Below are 26,140 nucleotides of genomic sequence, written 5' to 3' on the forward strand. Positions count from 1 at the left end.
ATCGAACAGCCGGAAGTACAAGATGTAGTAGCCACTGGGCATGTCCGTCCGTCGCATAGACAGTAAAAGAGTCTTGTATAATCTGGTATAATCTGCCCCCAAATAACCCCCCGAGTATCACAATAATGAATTTATGTGTTTATTATTTGAATATAGATGATTTAACGGCAAAGCAGACGCGCGCACGATCTGTGACGTCATGGTTTCCTTAGCAACCATGGCTGAAACAACAGAGGAAGGTGAAATCAACAGGGATGAAAAACAACTTGTTGGACTTGTTGAGGACTTGAAGTAAGACACAAAATTTAGATTTTTTAAATTATTTTTAATAACGACATATTCTTGCTCTCATATTTGCCAAACGATAACCTTTGTTCGTTTTAATACAGGCAGTTGGCTGATAACCAGCCCGTAGCGTTTCAAATGACTTTAAACTTTTATTTCTTGTTCTGTCAACAGTCATTTTATATGATTTTTTACATTTGAATAACTCATTTTTGTCGTCCTGAATTTAAGACGCTCAAATGCAGTGCTACAAGCTGAGATCGATATGTTTGAGCGATATATTACTGGGCTGGACCTGCAGCCTCAATCGGAGAATTATGAAACAGCATCACAGATGGAAACAGCAACGGTACGTATCTCATATTCGATGTGTGTTATATGCGTTTTGAATAATTTCTCATTTTTGTAAACATATGAATACAGCCATGGAGTAATGTTCCGTACGTAACGACGTCTTGGTCGTCTCTTTCCACTCTCAAATTTTGAGGTGAAATATTACTTGTGCATGTAAATCTTGTAATCTAAAACGTTTTACGTTGTTCTATTTCTTAAATATATATATAATTTCCTTGACGTCATTCGTTCATTTATCACCATCAATCACGACGTTATCAATCTTTTGACACCAGAGTCCAGGAAGGAAAACTAAAGCAAAACAACAGCTCCTGACACTGGAACAGAAATGTGATGTCGCCAAAAGCATGCATAAACAGATGACCGAGGATCTGAAGAGAGCAAAAGACCTTTCAGAAAGAGAGCTGGACAATTACAAGGTCATTAGTCAAGAGAGAGAGAGAACAAGCTCATGAGGCTATTACTAATTCATTTCATATGCTTATGTAATTGATTCTGCCCTCTTTAGGCAACTCTGGAAGAAGCTGATATCCACTTGGCGGAGGTTAAAAAAGAATGTTGCCAGTTTGATCGTGACATTGGTAAAGCACTGCGGGATAAAAAGAGTGTGACGATGAGTGCTGAGAAGGTCATCAGATACATTGAGGACAAAGTAAAGGCCAAGGTAAAAGAAAACTTCAGATTGCAGGTTTACAAGAATAGTATTTAAAAGCACAATAAAGTGCCCACATTTTTCCAGGAGAGCCTGATTGAGAAGTTGCATCAGAAGAATGCCGCACTCCTTGCATACAAGAAAAAACTACAAATCCAGTTGAAACAACAAGAGGAGATGGGTGAAGGCCTGACAGCTTTGGACTTTGAGCAGCTGAAGTTTGGGAACATGAAATGTAGGAAGCTTCTGGATGAGCAAAACCTCAGACGTGTGGAACTCAAATTACTCACAGGGAAGACCCTGCATGTCTTGAATTCTAATAAGGTGAGATGCTCAATTAACCATAATGTGGTCCTGACAGCTTAAGACATCAACTATGTGTTGAGCTACACACCACAGTATTAGGACAGGTCTTGAAGGGGTCATTGTTATAAGGAACTGTTGGCTTTGACCTAAAACTGTGAGTGTCTACAGGATCATGTTTCAATATTTCAATCGTGCAGGAGAAGCTTCAGACCTTGACACATGAGTCAGATGTGCTGAGCAGTGACACAGCTTTACGGGCGAAATTACTGATGAAGTTTGAGGAGGAGACCAAGCAAGCAGAGGAGGTCAGGATAATGAAATTTTTTATATGCACCTCAGAACCCAACATCATGGTAGTAAATAAAGAAATATTATAATTCTGGTAATATATCGACCATTAATTAAAATATTTTTGTACTATTTGGAGTGGTACTCCACTGGCCGAAAGCCATAATACAGATTTTTTTCCTGACAGGAAAGAAACAAAGCAGAGGTTCTGAACAGGAAGTTGAGGGTCCAGTTGGCCGATTTTCACGTACCACATGTACTACAATACATCAAAGTTAAGGAGTCTCATGTTCAGCTAAAGAAGAGCGTTAAAGAATGGGAACGCAAGGTGGAGATTGCAGAGGTGAGGATTCTTCAAATATATATATAATTTAATTTTTTTATTCCAGAATTGTGGTTTTTAATGACCTTATTATTATTCCAGATGGCACTAAAAACATACTCAAAATCCTGGGACAAACTTCAGATCACTGCTGGAGCCAGAACAGTTCCTACACGACATGCAGCCGTATATGCTGGATTGTATGGATTCTAAAACAACAAAAACTAAACACGTCCTAAATAATCTCAATACCCAAAATGATGTCAAAGATGACCATATATTTTAAAACAAATGCATCAATATGCAGAAAAATAAAATGAACATAAAAATGACACACAAGAATGCATTATTCATGAAAAGGTTTATTAGTTAGTGCTGTGTGTATTAAATGCTACATACAGATATTTAAGCATGAATATCACATCAACCGCCACATGAAGTTTTCTTACTAGTTCATTCACAATCTACAATTTGAAAAAAATTAAGGTGAAATATGTGCACTCGGAAGTGCAGATACTTGGAACAGATTATGGGAACTAACACAGCAGGCATGCACAGGGTGGAGGTGTCTCAAAACCATAGAGGAAGGCCATCGATCTTAACATTCCCCTGTGGTCCTGACACATCTGCCAAGAATATAGATATTTATATAGAGATTTTAAAAATATTTTTAAAAAGTAATATACAAACGTGAAAACATAAAAAACACAACATAGTTGCCAAATCCAACTGCTCACTGATTGAATGCCTACAGTAAAAAAAAGCCACTCTGTATTTAAAACAATGGATAAATAGTTACTATAAAGGGGAAACAAATTGGAGGCAAAGTGCTCTGCAGAGAAACGTGACGGCCCTGCTTAAGGCCAAAGTGTCACTATCACCTCTAACCTCGCTGTACAGTACTAGGCGAAACCTAACTGCAAGAGGGAGATGCTCCTCAAGGGCCAGTGGTCAACATATAATACTGCATAAGCAACAGAGCCGAGAATGTAAATTTTGCCCCAAGTAAGATGCTGGGAATTCGTGATGTTGGTGGAAGGGGAAAAAAACAGGCAAATCAAGATTGGACAGCTTGTTCTAATCAAATTCAGATTTATAGACCAATAAAAATGTGGTAGCTCCTTCTAATATTAAAAAAAGTAGAGTATGTGATTGAAAACCCAAAGATTACTCTTGAATGAGTACCACTGAAGGCTGATTTATACTACTCCATCGGACCTATGCTGTAGCCGACGTGTAGATGCACTCTCTTATGCCGGAGCCTGACACGCACCTCTTCAAAAATCTAACAGCACGTCAATTCTACGCGGACAGCAAGCACTGTGATTGGTCTGCTTGAACCCCTCCCTCCGTATGTACTTGAGTTTTGTGTGTTTATGTGCACTTTAATATATTTTATTGTTACGCCTTTTTATGTAAAATAAAACAAAGCAAAGAACAAGTGTCTTATTTATTGTACTACATAGCATTATACATCAGTAGTTGTCCACGACAAACAATGTTGATCTGCCGTAATACAAGTCCTTGTGGAGACTGAAAGAATGCCATCTTGTTCTGTTTCACTGTTGTCTCCTTTTGTAGTTTTAAATAATGATTTAATGATTTAAAATTTATTTGCCGCCATCACCGCTATTATGCTTCTTCGATGAGCCGCTTCTTCTTCGACTTTTGTCGTAGTACTGCGGGTTACACCAGCAACATGACCGTGGACGTGTACTGCACATCGATGCCGAAGTATAAATGAAAACTGATGCATAGCCTACAGCGTAAAGGCTACACCGTAGGTCCGACGCAGAAGTATAAATCAACCTATTCCCTCTAAAACATGTACATGTATATAGTACGATTGTAGTAAGTGTCAGTTTAAAAAACTTTCTCAAAAGAACATATTGGTTATCATTTGATGAGTATGCAACACAGACATTCACTAACAAAAACATCAGAATGACATGCATTTAAGTCGAGGCCTTAGAGGCCCAAACAATCACTATCCCTCCTGGATTCTGGGGGGAACTGAAAATCCATTTTGAAAGTCTTTGATCTTATGGTTTTTATAAAAGAATAACAAAAAATGACTCGCCGTCATGTTACGAAAGGCAAATGACTGCAGGCAAGACACGGTGTTGGCAGATTAGAGATCAGACATGTGGATAAATCTATACAGCAGAGGAAAAATGACACTTAGGGTACTGTACAAGTAGGCCTACATGAGTCCTATATGGGGGAGTGGGTGGCTGGGCAAGGGGCAAAAACCTTTATAAAAACAGAGTCAACTTTCACACAACCCTGAACACACCAATAACAATCCAAACTACATCTACAAAGAGGGTGAAATTAATTTAAAAGGCAAATCGGAAACAAAACTTAAAGAATATATGAATCAGAACTTCACATGAAAAGCTACTTATAAAATTGTGGTGCAGTTTAAGAAAGACAACGCAATATCTAATGACAGGACTGGTAAACAAGTTGCATCCATACTATGTACATACAGTAATACAGTCAGGAAGCCTTTGCAGGTTTTTTTAGGCAATTTTCAGGACAGCTGTACTGATTCTTGTGTTAATATGAACTGTTTGTATACAAGATTGAGGTTTACATTTCTATATAGATTCTATATATTTACGTATAATCTCAGTGAAATGTAGAGACCGTCTGAGGTCGTTATACTTCTGCTGGTTAACGATCGGTCCCGTTTAAGTTCTGGTACAGTACAGTGATGGTTTTTGGTACATACCATTAGTTGCCACAATGAGGGGAAGGTCAACATTGACATAGACAAGACAGTTTCAAAAGCACAACTTTGTCCCCCTTTTTGTTTTGTCATTAGCTTTGGGGTGAACTAAATGCACACAGTAGGCTGCCAGAGCTGCTCCAAATGTGTGTAAAACATACTCATACTGGAGGCAAGGCGAGTGATCAGAATAGTTGTTAACAGAGGCACACAGTAAGCAGTATTTCAACCATACTAGGTACAACCCACAATGAAAGAATATGATAGAATCAAGCCTGAACAATTAGTTGCAGACTGAATCGATTTTTTGTCTTGTGCTCTAGAGATCTGATGGGGGCATTGTGAGCCACGTTGGGTCAAGGAGCCACAATGCAGGGCAAATACCGACCTACTGGACTAGGATCACAGTGCTATCTGGGACAGAGTTTGGAGATCTCCCCCTGCCTCTTCCCAGGATTTAGATGTAAAGCAACAAATCGATAACTTTTTGCCGATAAAATCCAATTAAAGTATGCCTCTTGACATCAAAAAGGGAATAACAACTAGTTGAACATATGCATGTGTTTAGAAGAAAATGAGGTATTATGAGGTTACTGGGCCTTGTAAGAATTCATTTGACTGGGGTAGTTTGCGGTGATTGAATCCATTTGCAAATGGTAATTGGGGGCACAAATTACTGAATGAGAGAGGACACAGGGTACCCCCCACCCTCAGCTGTGTGCTGGACAGTATGCTCCTGAAGGGCTCCTAGATCAGTGAATCGCTCTCCACACCATACACATTTAAACTGGGCATCTCTTGCATGCACGCTTTGATGCTTGGCCAGGTGTTCACGCTGCTTGAAGCCCTTGTCGCAACTGGCGCACTTGTAGGGCTTCTCGCCAGTGTGGACACGCCTGTGTCGCTGCATCTCTGAGGAGTACTTGAAACGCTTCTCGCAGTCGAGACACTTCAAGGGCTTCTCCCGGGATGGGTCGCATCGGTGCTGCACGAACTCTGAGGAGGACAGGAAGCGTCGGTCACACAGTGAGCATTTGAGAGGCTTCTCGGTGCAGTGGGAATTCTGATGACGCTGTAGCGTGGTGGCCTTTTTGTAGGCCTTTCCGCAAACGTCGCACTTGTAGGGCTTGTCTGGATTTGTGGGTGGCGAGGAGGACTCACCACATTTGTGACGGAGCAGCTCCCCGGACTGGCTGAACCCCTTTCCACAAGAGGCGCATTTGAAAAGGTTGTCCATGCCGTGAACATGCTGGTGGTACAACAAGTGGGACGGCTGCAGGAAGCCCTTGTCGCACAGGTTACATTTGAAGGGGCGGTCGGCGGAGGGCTTGTGCGTTCGCCTGTGGCGCACCAGGGCATACTGTTGTTTAAAGCTCATCTGGCAGTCTTCACAGTGGAATGGGCGTTCCTCCGAGTGGGTGCGTTCGTGCTGTCTCAAGTCGGACGGACGCTTGAAGCCCTTCCCGCAAGTGGCGCAGCGAAACGGCCGAGCACCTTGCGGCTGACACTGGTGGTGGAGGAGCTCGGAAGACTCTTTGAAGTGCAACTCGCAAAGGTTGCACTTGAACAGGTGCTCACCTGAGTGGGCGTACATGTGACGGACTAGGTGAGATCGGTGTTTGAAGCTCTTCTCACACACCGCACACTTGAACGGCCGTTCGGAGCTGTGGGTACGCTGGTGGTGGGCTAGATGAGAAGACTGGCTGAAGCTTTTGTCACAAGTTTCACATTTAAAAGGCTTCTCGCCAGTGTGTACGCGTTCATGACGGGTGAGCTCAGATAAGTGACGGAAGCCCTTGGAGCACACCGAACACTTGTAGGGCCTGTCAGGTTGCGAAGGCTCGAACGTAGGCTGGCCTGATGTACCAACGGCAGCGCTGCCACTGGATGACGCTTCGTCTGTGGATGGTTGCCCTGGAGTGGCCGTTGACGAAGTTGGTGTGGCATTTCCAGAACCCGGCCGATATGTTTTTTCACATATGGAGCACTTCATTGGGTTGCCGCTGTTATGGGCATTGTGATGTTGTGCTAGAGAAGTTAACAGGGAGAAGCCCATCTTGCACACCCCGCACACAAAGGGTTTCTGCTCCACCTGTACACACTGGTGCTCCAATAGGTCAGTGGCTTGATGGAAGATTTTCAGACACTGCGTGCACTGAAATGAACGGTCTTGGCTCACCATGCATTGGTGCTCATGAGGATTAGCCAGATGGGAGATGTCATGGCCACACGCACCACACTTGTGTCCTCCCTCGCTCCCGACATGCAAGGAGGGTTGCTGCGCTTGTGTCGCATGCTGCTGCTGGTTGTGCTGCTGATTGTGATGCTGCTGTTGTTGTTGCTGCTGCTGCTGGGATTGTTGCTGCTGCTGTTGTTGTTGCAATGCCGTGTCTGGCTGGAGGACGATGCCGTAGACGGTGCAGCCCAGTGTGTCCGCCGCTGGTGGGATGGTGTGGACCACTGGAGGCGGGGCAACAGCATGCTGCTGCCATGCGTCCGCCATCCGTGCTCGGCTGTATGGATTCAGCTTTGTGCCGTAGTTGAACCTCTTTCCAGGTGAATTTAAGTGGAAGGGATTGTTGGACTGCCCACGATGGGAAAGGTGGGGAGGCAAAGAGGAACTTATTTTGACAGCTCGTGAGAATGACAAATGAAGAAAAAAACTAATTATATGTAATGTCTTCGGGAACACTTTGTGGTTTGATATAGCAGCAAACTGACATGGATGTGAGCATCAGCCAAACGTGCAAAGGAGCTTGATCTTTTTCATCACCTTGGTACAGCCCTAAAAGAGAAAAAAGAAGAAAACTGGATAAAAAACCTTCAATAAAACACTCCAAATATCTTTAGGGGCATTCACACTGCAGGGCTTCACAACAAGGATGATTGTGAAACAGTTTTGAGCCAGTTGATGGAACAATCAATGCCTCATTATACATTAGTTGATCTTGTACATGACATTTTAAACTTACATACAAATTTAAACTTAATATTAAAATGAGTATTTTCATTTCATAATTTGCTTATTTAAATGTTTCCAGTAAAATATTATCTAAACCGTTGACAAAAGGCATCTTTACACTGCCAAGTTAAGGCTGCTTTGTACCCATTTAAAATTCAGTGTAAAGATACAACGGTGCAATAAACAGGCTAAATGAAGCCTGCTCTGACCCCCCTTATTCCCTAGTATCAAACTGTACAGTTGCAACTTGCAACTTGTTAATACATTAATGCTACCCTCTGAGTAGCATTTAATAAGTCTAAGAAGCACTTTTGTATCACCTTTGAAGTGTTGTTTTATTGAACTTGTTTTACTGAAACAGATATAAAAACTTATTTTTGGAAACATCAGTAAGACTAGGTTAAAAATGACATAATTCATTCTTTTTTTTTGTAAAAAAAATAAAATAAAAATCAAGATTGTATGAAAAATATATTTTCTGGCATATAGAAAATATAGCTGAAATTAAAATGTGTGTGCGCACAGTATAGCAAAAAAAATAAATAAAAATTAAAAAAATCTACTGGTGTGAAAGGAACACAATAAAATAGCCATATTGTTCAACAATAAGAGCCCTGACATTGACAGTAAATTGAATCGTTAAAATTTACCATAAGACTTTTCAGAGAAAGCTGGTTATTTAAGCCAACATGAGTTTAAAAATACTGCTGGTGATGCAGCAAAGCGGGCATCAACTTCTTACAAAAAAATAAAATAAAAATAAAAACATTTAAATAAAAACAGCAGCACTCATATGTGATTCACTTTATGATATAAATGGTTACAGCAGGAACGCCTACTACATCCTGAAAGTGACTTGAGGATCTTGGCAATTTAACCACTGTTAATGTGAATGGCATTGATCTTTACTGCAACAGCTTTGGCTGGATGGTCTATTAGGAAATCTACATCATTTCCACCAATATACACTTCAAATCATATCATTCTAACTTGGAATATTAAGATCACACCTATATTCTACATGAGCAACTGATAAACTACTAACAATGAGCGAAGACGGAATCATTCGCACTAGAGGTCGACCGATATATTTTGGTATGCAGCGTGACGTTACCAAAGTAAACTGTCTCTGACGTTACTCCGCCCCGCTCACAGACAGCACCGCGCTCGGAGAGACAGCTGTCCTGGAGCTGCCCAGAACGGTGAATGACATTTGATCGGAGGCATGGTTTGATGCAGACAATAACCAGTTTTCCATCCAACTCATTTGTATTTAGGGATGTCAATATTCGATAATTTCCATGATCGATCGTCGTTGAAATTAATGATCAATTAATTACTTTAATGCTGCAAAATGGGTCTGCAGCGGTAGGCTATTATTATTATGTGCAAAAGCCACTTGGAAAAAAAGCTTTCTCATCCGAATTAAAGGGGTTTTAGTCTGAATAAAATGCTAGTAGCAGGACTGTAAAATGAATAGATGTGATTATGATCATTTGATAAAATGAAGAGAGCGCGCCATACGTTGGAGATCATTTTACTTTGTTGACTGTTTCCCGTCAAGGAGACCGCTGAATGCGCCTCTTTAAATGGTTTCGTGGTGCTCGTTGTTGTATTCTAAAACGCAACTGCAATGTTTTCAAATGACACACTATAGTAGTGGTGCAACGGATCATCATTGATCCGTGATTCGTTCGGATCAATATCATCGGTTCGGCACACACGTGACCCGCGGATTGATTTATGAAAAAAAAAAAGTTGCGCATGTTTAGTCCACACTCGGTGGTCATGGCGAGCGGAGGAACGGAGGAGCTTGAACGGCCAGTTCATTTTGGATTCCCTGTCAGATATAATGATGAGGAAAGAGGTTAGAGTAAAAATATTGTGCCAGATCTTTATGAACAGGAGAAGAAAACAGTTGTGGATGAACTATCCCAAGCATCCTCTGTTGCGCTCACGACAGAAGGGTGGACGTCCAGGGGGACGGAGAGCTCTTTGATGATAACTGCTCACTTCATCACAGCACACTGGAAGATGAGAAGTCGGGCTATTATGTTAAAAAGAAGATATTATGTGCACTTTAAGTTGATTTCATATATTTTAATTTAATAATTTAATGTTAATAAAAAAAGACAAAACGTATGTTTATTTGTCTTGGCCTTTTTTTTTTTTTTTGCTGATCCGAAAAATGATCCGATCCATACGAGGACGAGCGAGCGCGGGTTTGACTAGATGTATTTGGAGGTTATTGCTCACGTCTCGTTCTGCACATATCCAAATGTTTCCATATTCGCAATATATCTGAATGTTAAACTATAATATTTTTTATTTATTTAATGTAAACTAGACGATAAAGATCCTCTTCACATGAGCAAAAACCTTGGCATAACAGCAGAGTGGACCGGTATACTACGGTCTATTTAAACTGACCAGTGTAACTTTTTAAATGTTTGGTTGACTATACTTTATTTTAATAATGAACAGACTGCGATGCAAGTTTGAAATTAGAATGCACTTTAGATGTTCTGTGTCATTTATACCAAACACAAATGTTGCTGGTTGCTAGTGTGTTTGCAGCACTACTGTTATTTATTTTTTATATATATATATTTTTTTATATTTTTCAGATTTTTATTTTTAAAATTGTATTCATTTAAATGTATATTTAAGTTTACATTTATGTTCCAACAAACTTGAAAAATTCTACTTGATAAATGCTCTAAAACTTTTATTTAATATATATATATATATATATATATATATATATATATATATATATATATATATATATATATATATATATATTACCTGTTTTATATATTTAATACTTGGTCAGTTTATTGATTTTGTTTGGTTAACTTTGGATACATTTTTTATTTTAATACCATGCAGTGCACAAAATTAAGATTCGAGAGATGGTTCAAGTCAGTGCTCAATAAATGATGATAAGTTTAGAAATGTTGTGCATCCACTTATTATTAGTGTGACATTTTTGCATGCAAATGAAGGGGAAAACTTCAAGATATCGGCCCTAAAAATCGGCAGCACATATCGGCCATCGGCTGACCCTGACCTCTAAACATCGGCATCGGCTATAGAAAAACCCATATCGGTCGATCTCTAATTCGCACCAAATGAAATCTGATGACAGACCACTTCTCACCAATGGTAACAAATGTACGAGCATCTGTCTGCTACACATCAGGTTTCATTTTGGATAGCGAGATGGACTGTCTTGCCAACAAAGCATTTTGATGCATCACAGAAATGCATATGATACCCAAAATGCTGTCCAGGTAGGAAACTCATTATGTTTTGAGACAGTCCTATTGTCTCAATCACAACATTAATAGCCTTTGTACCAAACCATGCATGTACGTTTGAGAAAATGTAATAACACAGAACGATATGTAACGAATGACGCTCGATCGACGTGTATTTGTTTAACGTTACATACAATTCGCGCAACACACTTTTTTTCTGTATTTTTATCGTGGTTCATAAAAGCCGACAAAATTGTAACGTTACATAAAGTTAGCACTACTATTTATGTCCAACACAGAACCCAACAGATTATAAAACCGGCGGGTTTTCAAGACACCTGGGATAAAATACGAGCATACAGCTTTGCAAAATGGCTAACGATAATTTGCAAGCTCGCTAACAGGCTAACATTAGCCTTGCAACACACACATCCTGCTACATTTTGTTCAGATATGCATATTACCTTATTCATAAGCGGGTTCCACGCATGGTTATTCTTGGAAATATAAGTTTAATAATAAAAAACAGCTTATGGTGTTTCTGAAGGCCGTAAATCCTCGCACTGATCCGCGGTCTCGGTAGGTCGCACCCCCTGGACACTGCCTAAAAACACACGAAAACACTGCCAACTCTCCGGATCTCTGTTGAGCTGCTCCGCAAAAACCCGATAAGTCTTTTCGGCGTTTGCAGCGCATTTAGGGGAGTCGACAGGCGAGGATGGCCCAACACATAGTGCGTTTTATTTGGGGCTGGGATCGGTGACCACCGAAATCTCCGACAGCCGAACGGGAACCTGAATAACACATAACTGACATCCTCACAAAACATACCGGAACTGCATTTATATTATTCAAGAACGGTGACATATTCATACTAAAACGTCAGTATTACGCATAATATGTGACTGTCGCTGTTTCAGGGTATATGGATAAATTGTTGTTTTATTATAACGCTTTTGGAGGAATTATTGTAGCACACGACAGGATAATAGTTCATTTGAAGCTTAACGTCAACATTTTGTTCGTATTAACACTGTATGTTAAAGTGTATGCTAGGATGCAAGATTACGTTTATGAATATAGACTTAATGTCATGCTGACCAGCTGTAATGTTTTAATAAGGCAGAATGCAAAATAGCAGGAAGGTGACCCCGGAACCATTTGAATTCATCGTTGCTGTAGTGGGACGCCAGCACCGTCTGTGATGGGAGGTCCGAGTCTTTTCTTGAATCGGTTCTTTCGAATTGTTAGTTTAAAAGAACCGCTTTAAAAACGTACCTATAGTACGCTCTGATCCATGATTTGAATAAAAAAAATTAATCCCAAATAAAACCAAAAAATATTAATAAAACCCAACAACGTGTCGTTCGTGTGATGATATAAAACAGCCATATATAATCTGAAGCTCAGAAACGTTCGGACCGCTTTGTTCAGATTTGTGAATGAATCATTCTGACCGGTACTGTGAACCGGTTCAACTGATTCATTGTAAATGATCCCACTCATAAGAACGATTCATTAACGAATTATCTGGTTTGTTGTATCGGTGCGCTGTGAAGAAACGGCAACATTTTTTTTTCAACACAAGCATATTGCACACTGAATATCGGTAAAGAATCTTTTCTTTTCCCCCTCCAGGGACTGTTGAGAATGTGAATTTTCAGGTTTGCTAACATGTCTTGCTGTAAACATTTGTGTTTTAAAGGTCCCGGTTTTCGCGCTTTTTTGAAGCTTTGATTGTATTTACAGTGTGTAATATAACATGTGTTCATGTTTCGCGTGTAAAAAAAACCCAGTATTTTTCACATAATTCACCTATCTGTATACCGCTGTTTTCACTGTCATAAAAAGGGGCTGATGTCTTCCTTGTTCTATGAAGTCCCTCCTTCAGAAATACGTAACGAGTTCTGATTGGGCCAGCGGTTCCTGTTTTGTGATTCGACACCAGCTTAGAGCAGGCTGCCCTCCTGGAAACGCGATTGGACTAGTTTTGAGAAGCAAGTGGGCAGGAGCATGTGCCAGAGATGTACTTATTTTTTACAGTCTATGACTTATAATCACAGAAGCGTTTTTACTGACGAGATGCGCATGAAAATCCCATTCGTTTTTTTTGCACAGCCCTAACATCTAGTTAACAAAGCTAAACAGCATTGCCATTTGTGTAATAAGTTACAGAAAATGTTAAACGCACCAACTTAAATAATAAAATACACTTACCTGTTGTGGTCCATAAACAACGCCTTCTCCAGACAAAGAGGGAACAGCTCCATCTTTCAAGAATAATCTTTGTGCGAATCCGGCATTAAACAGAGATTGAGGAAGCTGTCCTCAGCAAAATGCGCTGCACATAGTTTTACATGTGGATTATAATTTTCGGGAACCGAATTAAACATAAATTGTAACCATTAATCTCCAAGTACAGCGTCGCTGGGAAGGCCAAACAAAGGTGATTGGACTCCGAGATGAAAATAACAGCGTTTCAACCATAGACATGTATAGAAAGGCTAGATGGCTCAAGGCGGAGTCAGCTGTGTCGTCACTTGGCGGCCATCTTAGGTCAGGAGACTGCGCTGCTGCTTCCTGCTGCTGTGGACAGAAGGTGAGTGACATACGCCAACTAAAATGCTCATAACTTGCTGAATTCTTGACGGATTTACAAACGGTTTGGTTTATTACAAACCTTATTAACGTGGCTATGATTTGTGCTGATGCCGATGTTTAAATTGTAGCTTCACGTTTTGAGAAACGCTTAACATTGCAGCGTAGCTGTGTGTTTCATGGCTGCCCTCTACTCTAAAGTGATACCACAGTCGACATTTTAAATTATTAACAGGTTTCCTGAGACCAACAACGTTTCTTGACAACCTAATCTTTTGTCTAAATGTCATTTTGTGGATGTGGTTGTATTTATTTGCTGGCTAGCAGTGAAGAGGTCGTAAGTGAGTCACCAAGCAATTGTAAATTGGTGGGAGAGGCAGGGTTAGTCTTTCGTTTCAACATAGCTTTGAGTTACACATGATTTCCAAGTGGCTTGGTTTCTTAAAGACATCTTTACATTTGGATTACTTTGTTGGTTTTTTGTTTACAGAACTTCTGATTACGCTTGTGGAAAATGAGAGGAGGAGAGGGAGGGAGCTGTATTGATTATATTGTATTGATGGAAAGAGTTTTGTGTCCAATTGTGTCTTAATGTTTTGGTTTTTTTTTGTATATTTTGCAGAGGTGGAAAGTAACGAATTACATTTACTCGCGTTACTGTAACTGAGTAGCTTTTTTGTGTACTAATACTTTTTAAAGTAATTTTTTAAATTTGTAATTTTACTTTTACTTAAGTATATTTTGATTGAAGTATTGTACTTCGCTACATTTTAAAACACATTAATTACTGAGTAAAAAAAATAAAAAAATAAAAAAAGTAAATCGCTCCCTGGAAACTACGGCAGTAAATAATGGGCAGGAGGGCAAACTGGCGCTAAAATCACAAGAAAGATGCAGACGGACAAAACAGGGGTTAGTGGTGCAGACACCGCTGAAAACGAAACCCCGTCTTATTCTGAAGTTGAACCCGAAGGAATTGAAGTGAACCCCTGGCCATATGTATGCTCTATTATGCAGTGTAAGCTGTACTTGCCTAGGAAGACCAAACTAGCAGCTTATAAAATCTCGACAAGACATCAGCCATTCGCAAGAATGTAGAGGTAAGCTAAATAATTGCATCGTTGCATTGGTGGTTAAAATGAAGCTTTGACATTTTAGCAAGAGGTTTTGCACAAATTAGCCAAAAAGACAGTGGTGAGGAGTGTGCTATTTTTGTTTTAATGATGTGCGCGCGCATTTATAGTGCGTTCTTTCACTGTGTGATTCAGTCTCCTAAAATGCATTTAGAATGATCACAAAATTGAAGATATAGGGGCAGAAAATTCACATATTTATATAATTTCATATATTAAATCAAAATCACACAAAGAATGCCATCTTTTCCTCCAAAAATCATCATGAATATATACATACATATATATAACAGTTCAGTAAACAAGTTAATTAAGAGACTTGCGTTTTAGACACCATATTGCCTTTTTTAGCTCTATTTCTACAACAGAAAATAATTCCAAACACAGCCACCAAAGCACAGTTTTGCGTCTCTGAGCAACGTGACAGTGTTTCGTTCCTGGATGAATCAAACGTTTAAATGATTCGGTTCAATCGCAATGACTCACTTATTAACAGTGACTTGCTGACACATACTGGCCATTTTAATTTCACATGTAAAGTATCTTTTTAAATAATTAATTTATTATCATTTCAAATGAGTATTCAACATTTTATGTCTTGTATATCAAAACATTATTCATGCATTTGTAACTGCAGGTTAAATGCATTCTTGTCCAGTACTACACAGTGTAATACATCTAAATGCCACTTCCAATGAATCTTCTGCATTTCCTCTGCATTAAAAGATGAGTTTGTCGATACAGATTTCCCTGGCAACAGCCCAAATGTATTATTATTCTAAATAACTGATTCCTTTAATTAAAAACAACTACAACCCGAATTCCGGAAAAGTTGGGACGTTTTTTAAATTTTAATAAAATGAAAACTAAAAGACTTTCAAATCACATGAGCCAATATTTTATTCACAATAGAACATAGATAACATGGCAAATGTTTAAACTGAGAAAGTTTACAATTTTATGCACAAAATGAGCTCATTTCAATTTTGATTTCTGCTACAGGTCTCAAAATAGTTGGGACGGGGCATGTTTACCATGGTGTAGCATCTCCTTTTCTTTTCAAAACAGTTTGAAGACGTCTGGGCATTGATGCTATGAGTTGCTGGAGTTTTGCTGTTGGAATTTGTTCCCATTCTTGCCTTATATAGATTTCCAGCTGCTGAAGAGTTCGTGGTCGTCTTTGACGTATTTTTCGTTTAATGATGCGCCAAATGTTCTCTATAGGTGAAAGATCTGGACTGCAGGCAGGCCAGGTTAGCACCCGGGCTCTTCTACGACGAAGCCATGCTGTTGTTATAGCTGCAGTATGTGGTTTTGCATTGTCCTGCTAAAATAAACAAGGCCTTCCCTGAAATAGACGTTGTTTGGAGGGAAGCATATGTTGCTCTAAAACCTTTATATACCTTTCAGCATTCACAGAGCCTTCCAAAACATGCAAGCTGCCCATACCGTATGCACTTATGCACCCCCATAACATCAGAGATGCTGGCTTTTGAACTGAACGCTGATAACATGCTGGAAGGTCTCCCTCCTCTTTAGCCCGGAGGACACGGCGTCCGTGATTTCCAACAAGAATGTCAAATTTGGACTCGTCTGACCATAAAACACTATTCCACTTTGAAATAGTCTATTTTAAATGAGCCTTGGCCCACAGGACACGACGGCGCTTCTGGACCATGTTCACATATGGCTTCCTTTTTGCATGATAGAGCTTTAGTTGGCATCTGCTGATGGCACGGCGGATTGTGTTTACCAACAGTGGTTTCTGAAAGTATTCCTGGGCCCATTTAGTAATGTCATTGACACAATCATGCCGATGAGTGATGCAGTGTCGTCTGAGAGCCCGAAGACCACGGGCATCCAATAAAGGTCTCCGGCCTTGTCCCTTACGCACAGAGATTTCTCCAGTTTCTCTGAATCTTTTGATGATGTTATGCACTGTAGATGATGAGATTTGCAAAGCTTTTGCAATTTAACGTTGAGGAACATTGTTTTTAACGTTTTCCACAATTTTTTTACGCAGTCTTTCACAGATTGGAGAGCCTCTGCCCATCTTTACTTCTGAGAGACTCTGCTTCTCTAAGACAAAGCTTTTATAGCTAATCATGTTACAGACCTGATATCAATTAACTTAATTAATCACTAGATGTTCTCCCAGCTGAATTTTTCAAAACTGCTTGCTTTTTTAGCCATTTGTTGCCCCCGTGCCAACTTTTTTGAGACCTGTAGCAGGCATTAAATTTTAAATGAGCTAATTAAGTGGATAAAAGTGTAAAATTTCTCAGTTTAAACATTTGCTACATTATCTATGTTCTATTGTGAATAAAATATTGGCTCATGTGATTTGAAATTCCTTTAGTTTTCATTTTATTAAAATTTTAAAAACGTCCCAACTTTTCCGGAATTCGGGTTGTAGTTTGAGATTAATAGACCTATCCCAGGGGTGTCAAACTCAGTTCCTGGAGGGCCGTAGCCCTGCAGAGTTTAGTTCTAACCCTGCTCCAGCACACATATCATGTAGTTTTCAAATAAACCTAAATCATTAGATTAGCTGGATCAGGTGTGTTTAATTAGGGTTATATCTAAACTGTGCAGGACTGTGGCCCTCCAGGAACTGAGTTTGACACCCTTGGCCTGTCCCATTTTTGACTCCCTCCCACTGTTAAAATGTAACTAAGTAATTTTTACTCTGAGTAAATTTTAAATGGGCTACTTTTTACTTTTACTTGAGTAGATTTTTAGACTGGTACTTTTACTTGTACTTAAGTAAAATTTCATTAATGTAATGGTACTTTTACTTGAGTAGAATATTTTTGTACTCTTTCCACCTCTGATATTTTGTATATTTTTTTTGTAAGTTTTTTCTAATTGTGTGCCTTTGGACCCAAGTAAAAAAACAAAGACCCATCTCTTTTCTCTTTATTTTACAGAATGGCAACTTGAGACAGATTTATATTATACATAAATCTACACATGTATTTAATAATGTAAATATTAGTAATAAACTAAATTGCACTATTTCATGTTTCATGTACCTTATAAATATTGACATCATTACTGTGTGTGTGTATGGGTATACCTAGTACTTTACCTGTCTAGTCTACATAATATACTATTTTCTTAATAAACTCCGTGGCTATAATTTTTCACAAGTATGCAGTTAAATAGCCGCATCCCTGAAGTTTATGACACACCAAGCCGTTTGAAAATCGGTTGAAAATTGAGCAAAATATAGTTATTTCAGCACTACAATCAATACAGCTCCCTCCCTCTCCTCCTCTCGTTTTCCACAAGCGTAATCAGAAGTTCTGTAAACAAAAAACCAACAAAGTAATCCAAATGTAAAGATGTCTTTAAGAAACCAAACCACTTGGAAATCATGTGTAACTCAAAGCTATGTTGAAACGAAAGACTAACCCTGCCTCTCCCACCAATTTACAATTGCTTGGTGACTCACTTACGACCTCTTCACTGCTAGCCAGCAAATAAATACAACCACATCCACAAAATGACATTTAGACAAAAGATTAGGTTGTCAAGAAACGTTGTTGGTCTCAGGAAACCTGTTAATAATTTAAAATGTCGACTGTGGTATCACTTTAGAGTAGAGGGCAGCCATGAAACACACAGCTACGCTGCAATGTTAAGCGTTTCTCAAAACGTGAAGCTACAATTTAAACATCGGCATCAGCACAAATCATAGCCACGTTAATAAGGTTTGTAATAAACCAAACCGTTTGTAAATCCGTCAAGAATTCAGCAAGTTACGAGCATTTTAGTTGGCGTATGTCACTCACCTTCCGTCCACAGCAGCAGGGAGCAGCAGCGCAGTCTCCTGACCTAAGATGGCCGCCAAGTGACGACACAGCTGACTCCGCCTTGAGCCATCTAGCCTTTCTATACATGTCTATGGTTTCAACAACATGGCGACAAACACAAAACACAGCTCTTCCTCCTTCTCCGTCGGAGCGCAACAAGACCACGCCCCCTTTTTGTGAATTCATGTGGGCGGAGGTTAGTCAAAAAACAGTTTTAGTGACGTCATTACTGCAGGAACTAGAGGGATGTAATCCAAACGGGTCATTTTTTGTAGGCGAATTCTGTTAAATAAAATATCTTGCTTGGCATTGAACTTTGAGCTTTAGAATTTTACAGATATTATTTATACTCTAACAACAACATTACACACTAACTAAAGTTTAAAAAATGGGATCACGAAGAAGGGGACCTTTAAGACTTTTCATATTTAAGCAGAATATAATAACACTTTTGTAGTAAACTAACTGCTGCATATATATGTCTTTGTTATATTACACAATTTTGGTCAAGAGCATTTTGATTGTACATAATTGAAACATGGTGATTTTTCACTAGTATGCAACAATCTTTTGTTTAGGCACAAAGAGCCAGACCCTGGGCTTGCATTCCACTGAAAAACGCATTGAATTTTTTAAATCAAGCAATTTTACGAGCAACACACCACATCCTGAAACAGAAAGACCTGGTTTCACTTTCCACAGTTGTACCTTAAAAAATACAGTCTTTGTTTTTATAACAGAACTTAATCTTAAACTCCAGTTTTAAAGACAACAAATAACTTGCTTCACAAATCAATATTCATTATATTCAAGAGGTCAGTGCATCAGCAGAGTTTGTACACGAGTAACAACATTAACCCATTGTGGGTCGTGGCACAATTGCAGTCACAGAGGTTAAAAGCCGACAAATTGAGCAACAATGAGATTCAGCACTAGCGGTATTGCACTATATTTGAGATCTCTTGATAAACAACATAAATCAATTCTGGTCACAGCCTGATAAATTGCCTCTTGCTTGTTCGACAGAAACTGCAACATCAGTACAATTTGGATAGAAAATGCATAAAAAAAAAGCACTAGTTAAAATTTGTAGATTTTAAGAAGTTAGACGTTAAAAACAGACAATATTTAAAAATGTAATTGACAATGTTTAACGGCAGGCAATTGCTTTTCAAATGAATCGACTGTCATTTGGGAATTAAAATCTCTATAATATTAAATCATTAGATATTAATTAAGCAGAAAAAAATGTACAAAAGTTTCTAAAAATGTTGATTGTGCCCAACAATATCACCCCTGATCTCCTGATAAATCTGAATTCCACAATAAGAGAACTTTGAAAACCAATTTAGATAACTTACATCCTCTAAAGTGACCCATTCCACCCAAAAAGCAGAACCGAGTCCTGTCGCTTTGGCATGCCAGAATCTTCAGTTCAAAGTTAAACAGGGGAAGTGTGATGCCATCACGGTGAGAACAGCACCTTTTTGATGTAGTTAACCGTGGTTATGTTTAACAGTATGGCAACATGCTCATTCCCAGGCAGCTCAAACATGTGGACAGGCTGCTTCTGTTGGCCCTTCCAGCGTTTGCATTGTGTCGCGCTCAACAGGTTGACCGTTCCATCTCCATCCCCATTGATGACGGTGGGATCTACATCTGGGAACTTTGTGTAATTGAATCCCTGAGGTGTGGGGATTCCGGTGCCGTAAAGGCAGTGGACAGGAACGCCTGGAGGCTGAAGTGCACTGACCAGCGGTTCTGTGTCCTGCCTCATGGCCCAGCCGTCCTCATAGTTGATATCTTTGAAGAAGCGCTGATAGTCTTGGACAGTGTAGCTGGTGTTGGGAGTGGAAACCAGGACCATGTCTTTGGGCCAGGTGTGAGCGTAGGGGAAGAGCCAGACGGTGGAGACGGCCGTACGCTGCTGGGTGCGAATCTTTAGAGGACTGATGACAGGAATGCGGTTGTTGTCACCTGTGATGGAACCAAAAGCATTTAAAAGGTCAAACCAGTGATCGAAAATAGGTTTTAAAACACAAGTGCCAAGTTTTGATGGGTTGTTCACACAGGACTCATTTCTGCATTTCACTGCATGTTTTTTTTTGGTGTTTTTCCATTAAATACGTGCTAGACAGACATGTTTGACTGTTGCATTTATGTATTTGTATTGTTTTTATGATTTATTTCATATGCTTTTGTAAACCTCTACACAATTTTTCTTAATTCTAAAAATGAAACAGTTTTAAATATACATTGTAAAATGCCCTTTCAGATCTTCTACTTCAAAATTTTAAGTTTAATTTAATGTGTAACATGCCACTTCTTTGTAACTGTTTGTAAAATTGATCAGCTATTCTTTATTTCACTGTATGTTTGTCAAAATTAAATGTTTTTACAAATATTATTAACTATACATCTGTATTAAGTAAAGCACTATATAAATAAACGTGACTGATTAAATTATTACATTTTTGAGTTTGCAAACCACATGACAAAAAAGCTTTAAAAATATAAATATAATAGGCAGTTTTGTTTAATAAATAATTAAATAATATTTTTGAATAAAAAAAAAAGTAATTCTAGAATATTAAATAATCATGCTTCCTCAGAAATAATAATAAAAGACTACGACAAAATTAATTATAACTCAGAAATTAAAGGTGCATTCAAGCCACTGTAAATGTGAATGAATTTTGAATTAATTTTGCATTATTTAATAAAACAAAAATGAGAGCCACATCATTGACCTACAAATTCATCTCCTTCCACAACAAATTTGGCCCATACCTGTTGCCATAACTCTCAGAGTTTTGGCCACTCCGGCCCATGGAGGACCTAAACACACATATGCCTTGATGTACCGGTCCTTCCAAGCCTGTGGCTGGTGATTGAGAAAATAAAGTGTGTACATATTCCCCATACTGTGTGCGATGAGAACCACAGGACCTCCAGCTTTATTAGCCATGTCCTCAATCATCTGCTGCAGACGCAAGAAGTACTCCTTATTCTCATCTACAGATACGGATCAGGAAAAAACGGAAGAAGTTAGACATAAAGACAAGAATCAACATGTTCCCCGAGAATTTTGATTGTTTTTTGTGCACAAACAGATCATGAAAATACTGACTTGGGGCTTTACGCCAGTCATAGGGGGCACCTCGAACATCATCGTCTCTGGTATAACCCCAGTCAACCAATGCTTGTACTATAGTGAAGAAGTACATGCCTGAAAGAGGCAAAGCTCTCGTCAAACAACTGTTACCAATCAACATACTAACATAATGAAATAAACACCCAGTTTGCACTCACCCACACTCTGTTTGCTAGGATCCAGATATTCCAAACTATATGTCTTTCCAAAACCAGGCACTCTGATATCCACCCCCGGAGGAGCTTCACTGAGGTGGGTTGAGTGATTGTACAATAGCCTGCAAACAAAATATTTGCTGATTACATGTTTGCATATTCAAAGCAAGGTATAAAAAGTAATAGTAACACTTTAGTATAGGGTCCAATTCTCACTAATAACTAGTTGCTTATTAGCATGCCTATTATTAACATATTGGGTGTTTATTAGTGCTTATAAAGTACATATAATGCATGACATCCATAATCCTGCCCAATACCCTAAACTTAACAACTACCTTATAAACTATTAATAAGCAGAAAATTAGGAGTTAATTAGGCAAAAGTCATAGTTAATGGTTAATTAATAGTGAGAATTGGACCTTAAAATAAAGTGTGACCAAAGTAATAAGGAGAAAGAGTTACCTTCCTATCTCAAAACAATGCACAGCATGTCTATATTTTAACGTTCAATGGAGTGCATTAGTGCCAGGCAACTTTTTCAGATGGCATTAGTTTCAGAAGTATTTTTTTCTATTCATTCTTCCCATAGGGATTTCAAAAGGGGTGGTGTTAGCGCAGTGGATAAGACGCATGCCTGTGGTGTGGGAGACCCGGGTTCGAATCCACTGTGAACCGCCAGTGTGTCCCTGAGCAAGACACTTAACCCCTAGTTGCTCCAGAGGCGTGCGACCTCTGACATATATAGCAATTGTAAGTCGCTTTGGATAAAAGCGTCAGCTAAATGAATAAATGTAAAAGATATATTTATTGAATTATTTTAACTATCCATTAACCAAGCTGAATCACAACATTACAAACCTTAATTTGCAAAAAAAAAAAAAAAAAAAAAAACCTTTTTGAAAATTGAACAAAATGACAAAGGTATAAAATACTGAGAGAAAAACTACAATCCCATGAAATATTGTGAATGACAATTACATTTAAAATATTGGCGAAATATCAAATTAACCATTTAAATGTTGTTAATTATATCTTTAGAAACAATATATTTAAGGTTATTGCAGACACTTATTGGATTAAATTTTCTGTTTAGCATATTGGGTAATGTAATTTTTTGCTACAGATTTGGCAGTTAAACACCATTATTTTAGAAATAGGTTAGCATAATGTGAATGGGCGCTTCAACAATACCACTGATTTAACAACCAAGAACGATGCTCATTTTTCAAAAAACGGTATGGATATCAATTGCCACATCACGTGAGCAACTTCCGATTCCTGATGCCCTTTACCTCATGTTATCAATCCAGCAGTCAATGGCCACCGGCACCAGCAGCTCCAGGTTGAGCCATAATGTGAAGTAGTCCTCTGTCTTCTTGTAGCAGATGTAGTGCACTACACTGGGTTTGTCAAGTTTTGCTTCAAGCTGATTCCCAAGATCTCCAGGAACTACAGAAAGAAGTCATTAGGTACACCATGAATAAAAATACAAGACAGCTCCATCAAATGTTAATGAGTTTACACAGGAAGCTCAATAAGAAGCACTTCTACAAAAAAAAAAAAAACTACTACGGATATGATCAAAGAACCACTGATTAAAAAGACTTAACAATATCACTCTCCAAAAGAGATTACCCATTTATCCCCTACTGTTTAAACATCTCTATCATCACTAATCCTGGCCAGTTTGGTCTAGTTTGAAGCATTTAACCCCCCACTTTACTTCCTAGCATGGTTTCCGGCAATGTTTGCAAGTCTTTATCGTTGGTCACCACGTCCAGAATTCATTTTTCACATATTTAACATGACTAAGAAGAATCGTTGTTCCTGCTATCAGGTGTCATGTAAATATTGGCATGTCAAATATTGTACTTAAGACATTGTTATAGACATTCTTTTGTTAAAATATAATTGCTGTATCATTATTGCTGTATAATGATGTAGTGTAAATTTAGACACAAAGATAAATCTTTTTACACAAAGGGTATCTGAAGAAAAACTAGTTATGTTTTGGAACATGGTGAGGTGATCCCCAGCTAGTAGACAAGCAAACATATTCACAAAAATATTTGAAGGTGGTCTTGGCTACCTAAAAGTGGTATGACCAGATGTTCTACCAGCTTTAATCTGCCAATGACCAAGTAGAAACCAAGAACCAGTGGGCCATACAAGTTCAAGGTCAAAATGGTTTATGGAACAGACAACCAGATAAAAACTTGGATCCATCTTCAATCAGCTAAAAACTTGCTCTCATGCTCCAAAACACAGATAGGCCTACTACACTGTTTTTTTTTTAATTTTTTTACTTAATGTTAATGGTAAGTAGTTGCAAACACACACACACACACACACACACACACACACACACACATATATATATATATATATATATATATATATATATATAATTTTAGATGGATTCTCCATCAACGCAGAATGGTGCATGGACAGTATGATAAGCACATTGTACCATGGTACTGACAAGATATTTTAAGGTGTGTATATATATATATATATATATATATATATATATATATATATATATATATACATACACACACACACACAAGTTATTTCAGAGTATATTAGACTTTTAAGGCTAATATGATTAACTAACGGAATGAATTAAAACGAAATTACGTATTACGACAGTTCCATGTCAAAAAGGTAACGTTAGGTTACTTCTATACAATACTTCTAGAAAGTCTGAAAAAAGAGCGTATGTAATTCTACGTTTATAAAACGTATTCGTAAATGTCATAATTTGCTTTTGGGGAATAATATTAATTTTTAAAAACACGTGTATTTTATTTACGACCGGTTGCGTAATCAGTGACAAAAAAAGTCGTTTGATTTTTTCTTTCCTCGAGTCATATGACCGCGTCATATGAGAAACCGCCAAAGCGATAATAAACATCTAGACAGAAGAAAAAGCCGTAAAAGAAACCGATAGGCTAGAATACTATGGGTTTTCTTTGTTTTTTTACTTTTACACTCTCTGACTGTGTTTCCTCGCTAAATTCCAGTGAATCTACGTCGTTTTAACACTCGCAGCTATTTACTCATGTGTTTTAAACTGTTAATAAAATATCGACACCTTTCAAGAGGTGTTAAACCACCACAGATAATTTCTGGTTATAAACGCATCAAGATATTAAACACCCCATATACTACTATACAATACATGGATATGAGATTAACTGACTTATTGTACACTATGTAACAGTAGTTCGATTTCAAAACCTAATATTAATTCAAACGCTATCTAGACAACATTTAGCCCATCACAACTTTTAAGCAAATGAACTGTTACTAAGTTGCCTAACTGGACAAGGAAAGTGTTGTCTAGGTAGGCAGCTCATTAGGTTTTGAGGCACAGCCCGTGTGACAGTTCATCATGAGACAAGTAACGTAAACAACTGTGACTTGTCTCAACTACAGAAACGCAACAGGACATTTCAACACTGCGGATGTGCTGTAATAAACTTACTGAGGACCACAGGCGGTCGATCCGAGCACACTCTCCCCGGTGAGCATTTCAAACTAATGCTGTCGGTAAATGACACCAACAACAAACACAGCTGGAGCGACGCGAGGATCAACCGATGGCAGGAACTCATCTCTTTCAGTGGCTAACACCTCTGCTGGCTTACAGGATCAAGGGTGCATTTGTGTTTATCTGTCCATCGTGAGGTCGGAGAGCGATCTGAGAAGTCTCTTCTGGGTCTGCAGTACAGTGGGATGAGCAAAGATAATGTGGCTATCATGCGTTACGTGTTTTTAAAGCAGCTAGACGCGAACAAACAATGGCAGAACGCATCGAGTCAGTGGGCGGAGTTTTGAGAGACATCGATTATGGCAAAAAATGCGGCAAGGATTGATTTAACGGAGCATGCATTATCTGTATATGGTCATGCATAACTCCAATGCTATTTTGGAAATAAATGTGTGCTTTGAAAAATTAAGGACTACAACTACTTCAAGGACTGACTCTTGTCATTTGTATCAGAATTACAAGTAAAAACCTATTCAAATAGTAGGCAAATTGACACTGACCTTATAATTTATTAAACTGAAAACCCATAACAAATTAGCCTGAATGACACTACTTAT

At 38.6% G+C, this 26,140-nt stretch overlaps 3 protein-coding genes across 3 annotated transcripts; 1 reads left to right on the plus strand and 2 right to left on the minus strand.

Moving 5' to 3' along the window:
- The first annotated feature begins 87 nt into the window (after nucleotides 1-87).
- On the plus strand, nucleotides 88-2,539 carry LOC132125399 (coiled-coil domain-containing protein 113-like). Its single transcript, XM_059536780.1, has 8 exons — nucleotides 88-291; nucleotides 517-634; nucleotides 915-1,058; nucleotides 1,148-1,303; nucleotides 1,379-1,615; nucleotides 1,795-1,902; nucleotides 2,073-2,228; nucleotides 2,310-2,539. Exons 1-8 carry the CDS (start codon nucleotides 200-202, stop codon nucleotides 2,418-2,420), a joined length of 1,122 nt encoding a protein of 373 aa, XP_059392763.1. The 5' UTR covers nucleotides 88-199; the 3' UTR covers nucleotides 2,421-2,539.
- Nucleotides 2,540-2,553: 14 nt separating this feature from the next.
- znf319b (zinc finger protein 319b) lies at nucleotides 2,554-12,251 on the minus strand. The gene is made up of 2 exons (XM_059536778.1): nucleotides 11,631-12,251; nucleotides 2,554-7,726 (listed from the first exon to the last, which is right to left on the minus strand). The coding sequence occupies exon 2, from the start codon at nucleotides 7,442-7,444 to the stop codon at nucleotides 5,615-5,617; it is 1,830 nt and encodes a 609-aa protein (XP_059392761.1). The 5' UTR covers nucleotides 7,445-7,726; nucleotides 11,631-12,251; the 3' UTR covers nucleotides 2,554-5,614.
- A 6,964-nt stretch (nucleotides 12,252-19,215) lies between these two features.
- On the minus strand, nucleotides 19,216-25,800 carry pla2g15 (phospholipase A2, group XV). The gene is made up of 6 exons (XM_059535656.1): nucleotides 25,518-25,800; nucleotides 23,320-23,476; nucleotides 22,028-22,146; nucleotides 21,846-21,944; nucleotides 21,506-21,730; nucleotides 19,216-20,692 (listed from the first exon to the last, which is right to left on the minus strand). Exons 1-6 carry the CDS (start codon nucleotides 25,645-25,647, stop codon nucleotides 20,181-20,183), a joined length of 1,242 nt encoding a protein of 413 aa, XP_059391639.1. The 5' UTR covers nucleotides 25,648-25,800; the 3' UTR covers nucleotides 19,216-20,180.
- Between the last annotated feature and the right edge of the window lie 340 nt (nucleotides 25,801-26,140).

This window comes from Carassius carassius, chromosome 43 (genome assembly GCF_963082965.1).
Source record: "Carassius carassius chromosome 43, fCarCar2.1, whole genome shotgun sequence".
NCBI classification, from domain to species: domain Eukaryota; kingdom Metazoa; phylum Chordata; class Actinopteri; order Cypriniformes; family Cyprinidae; genus Carassius; species Carassius carassius.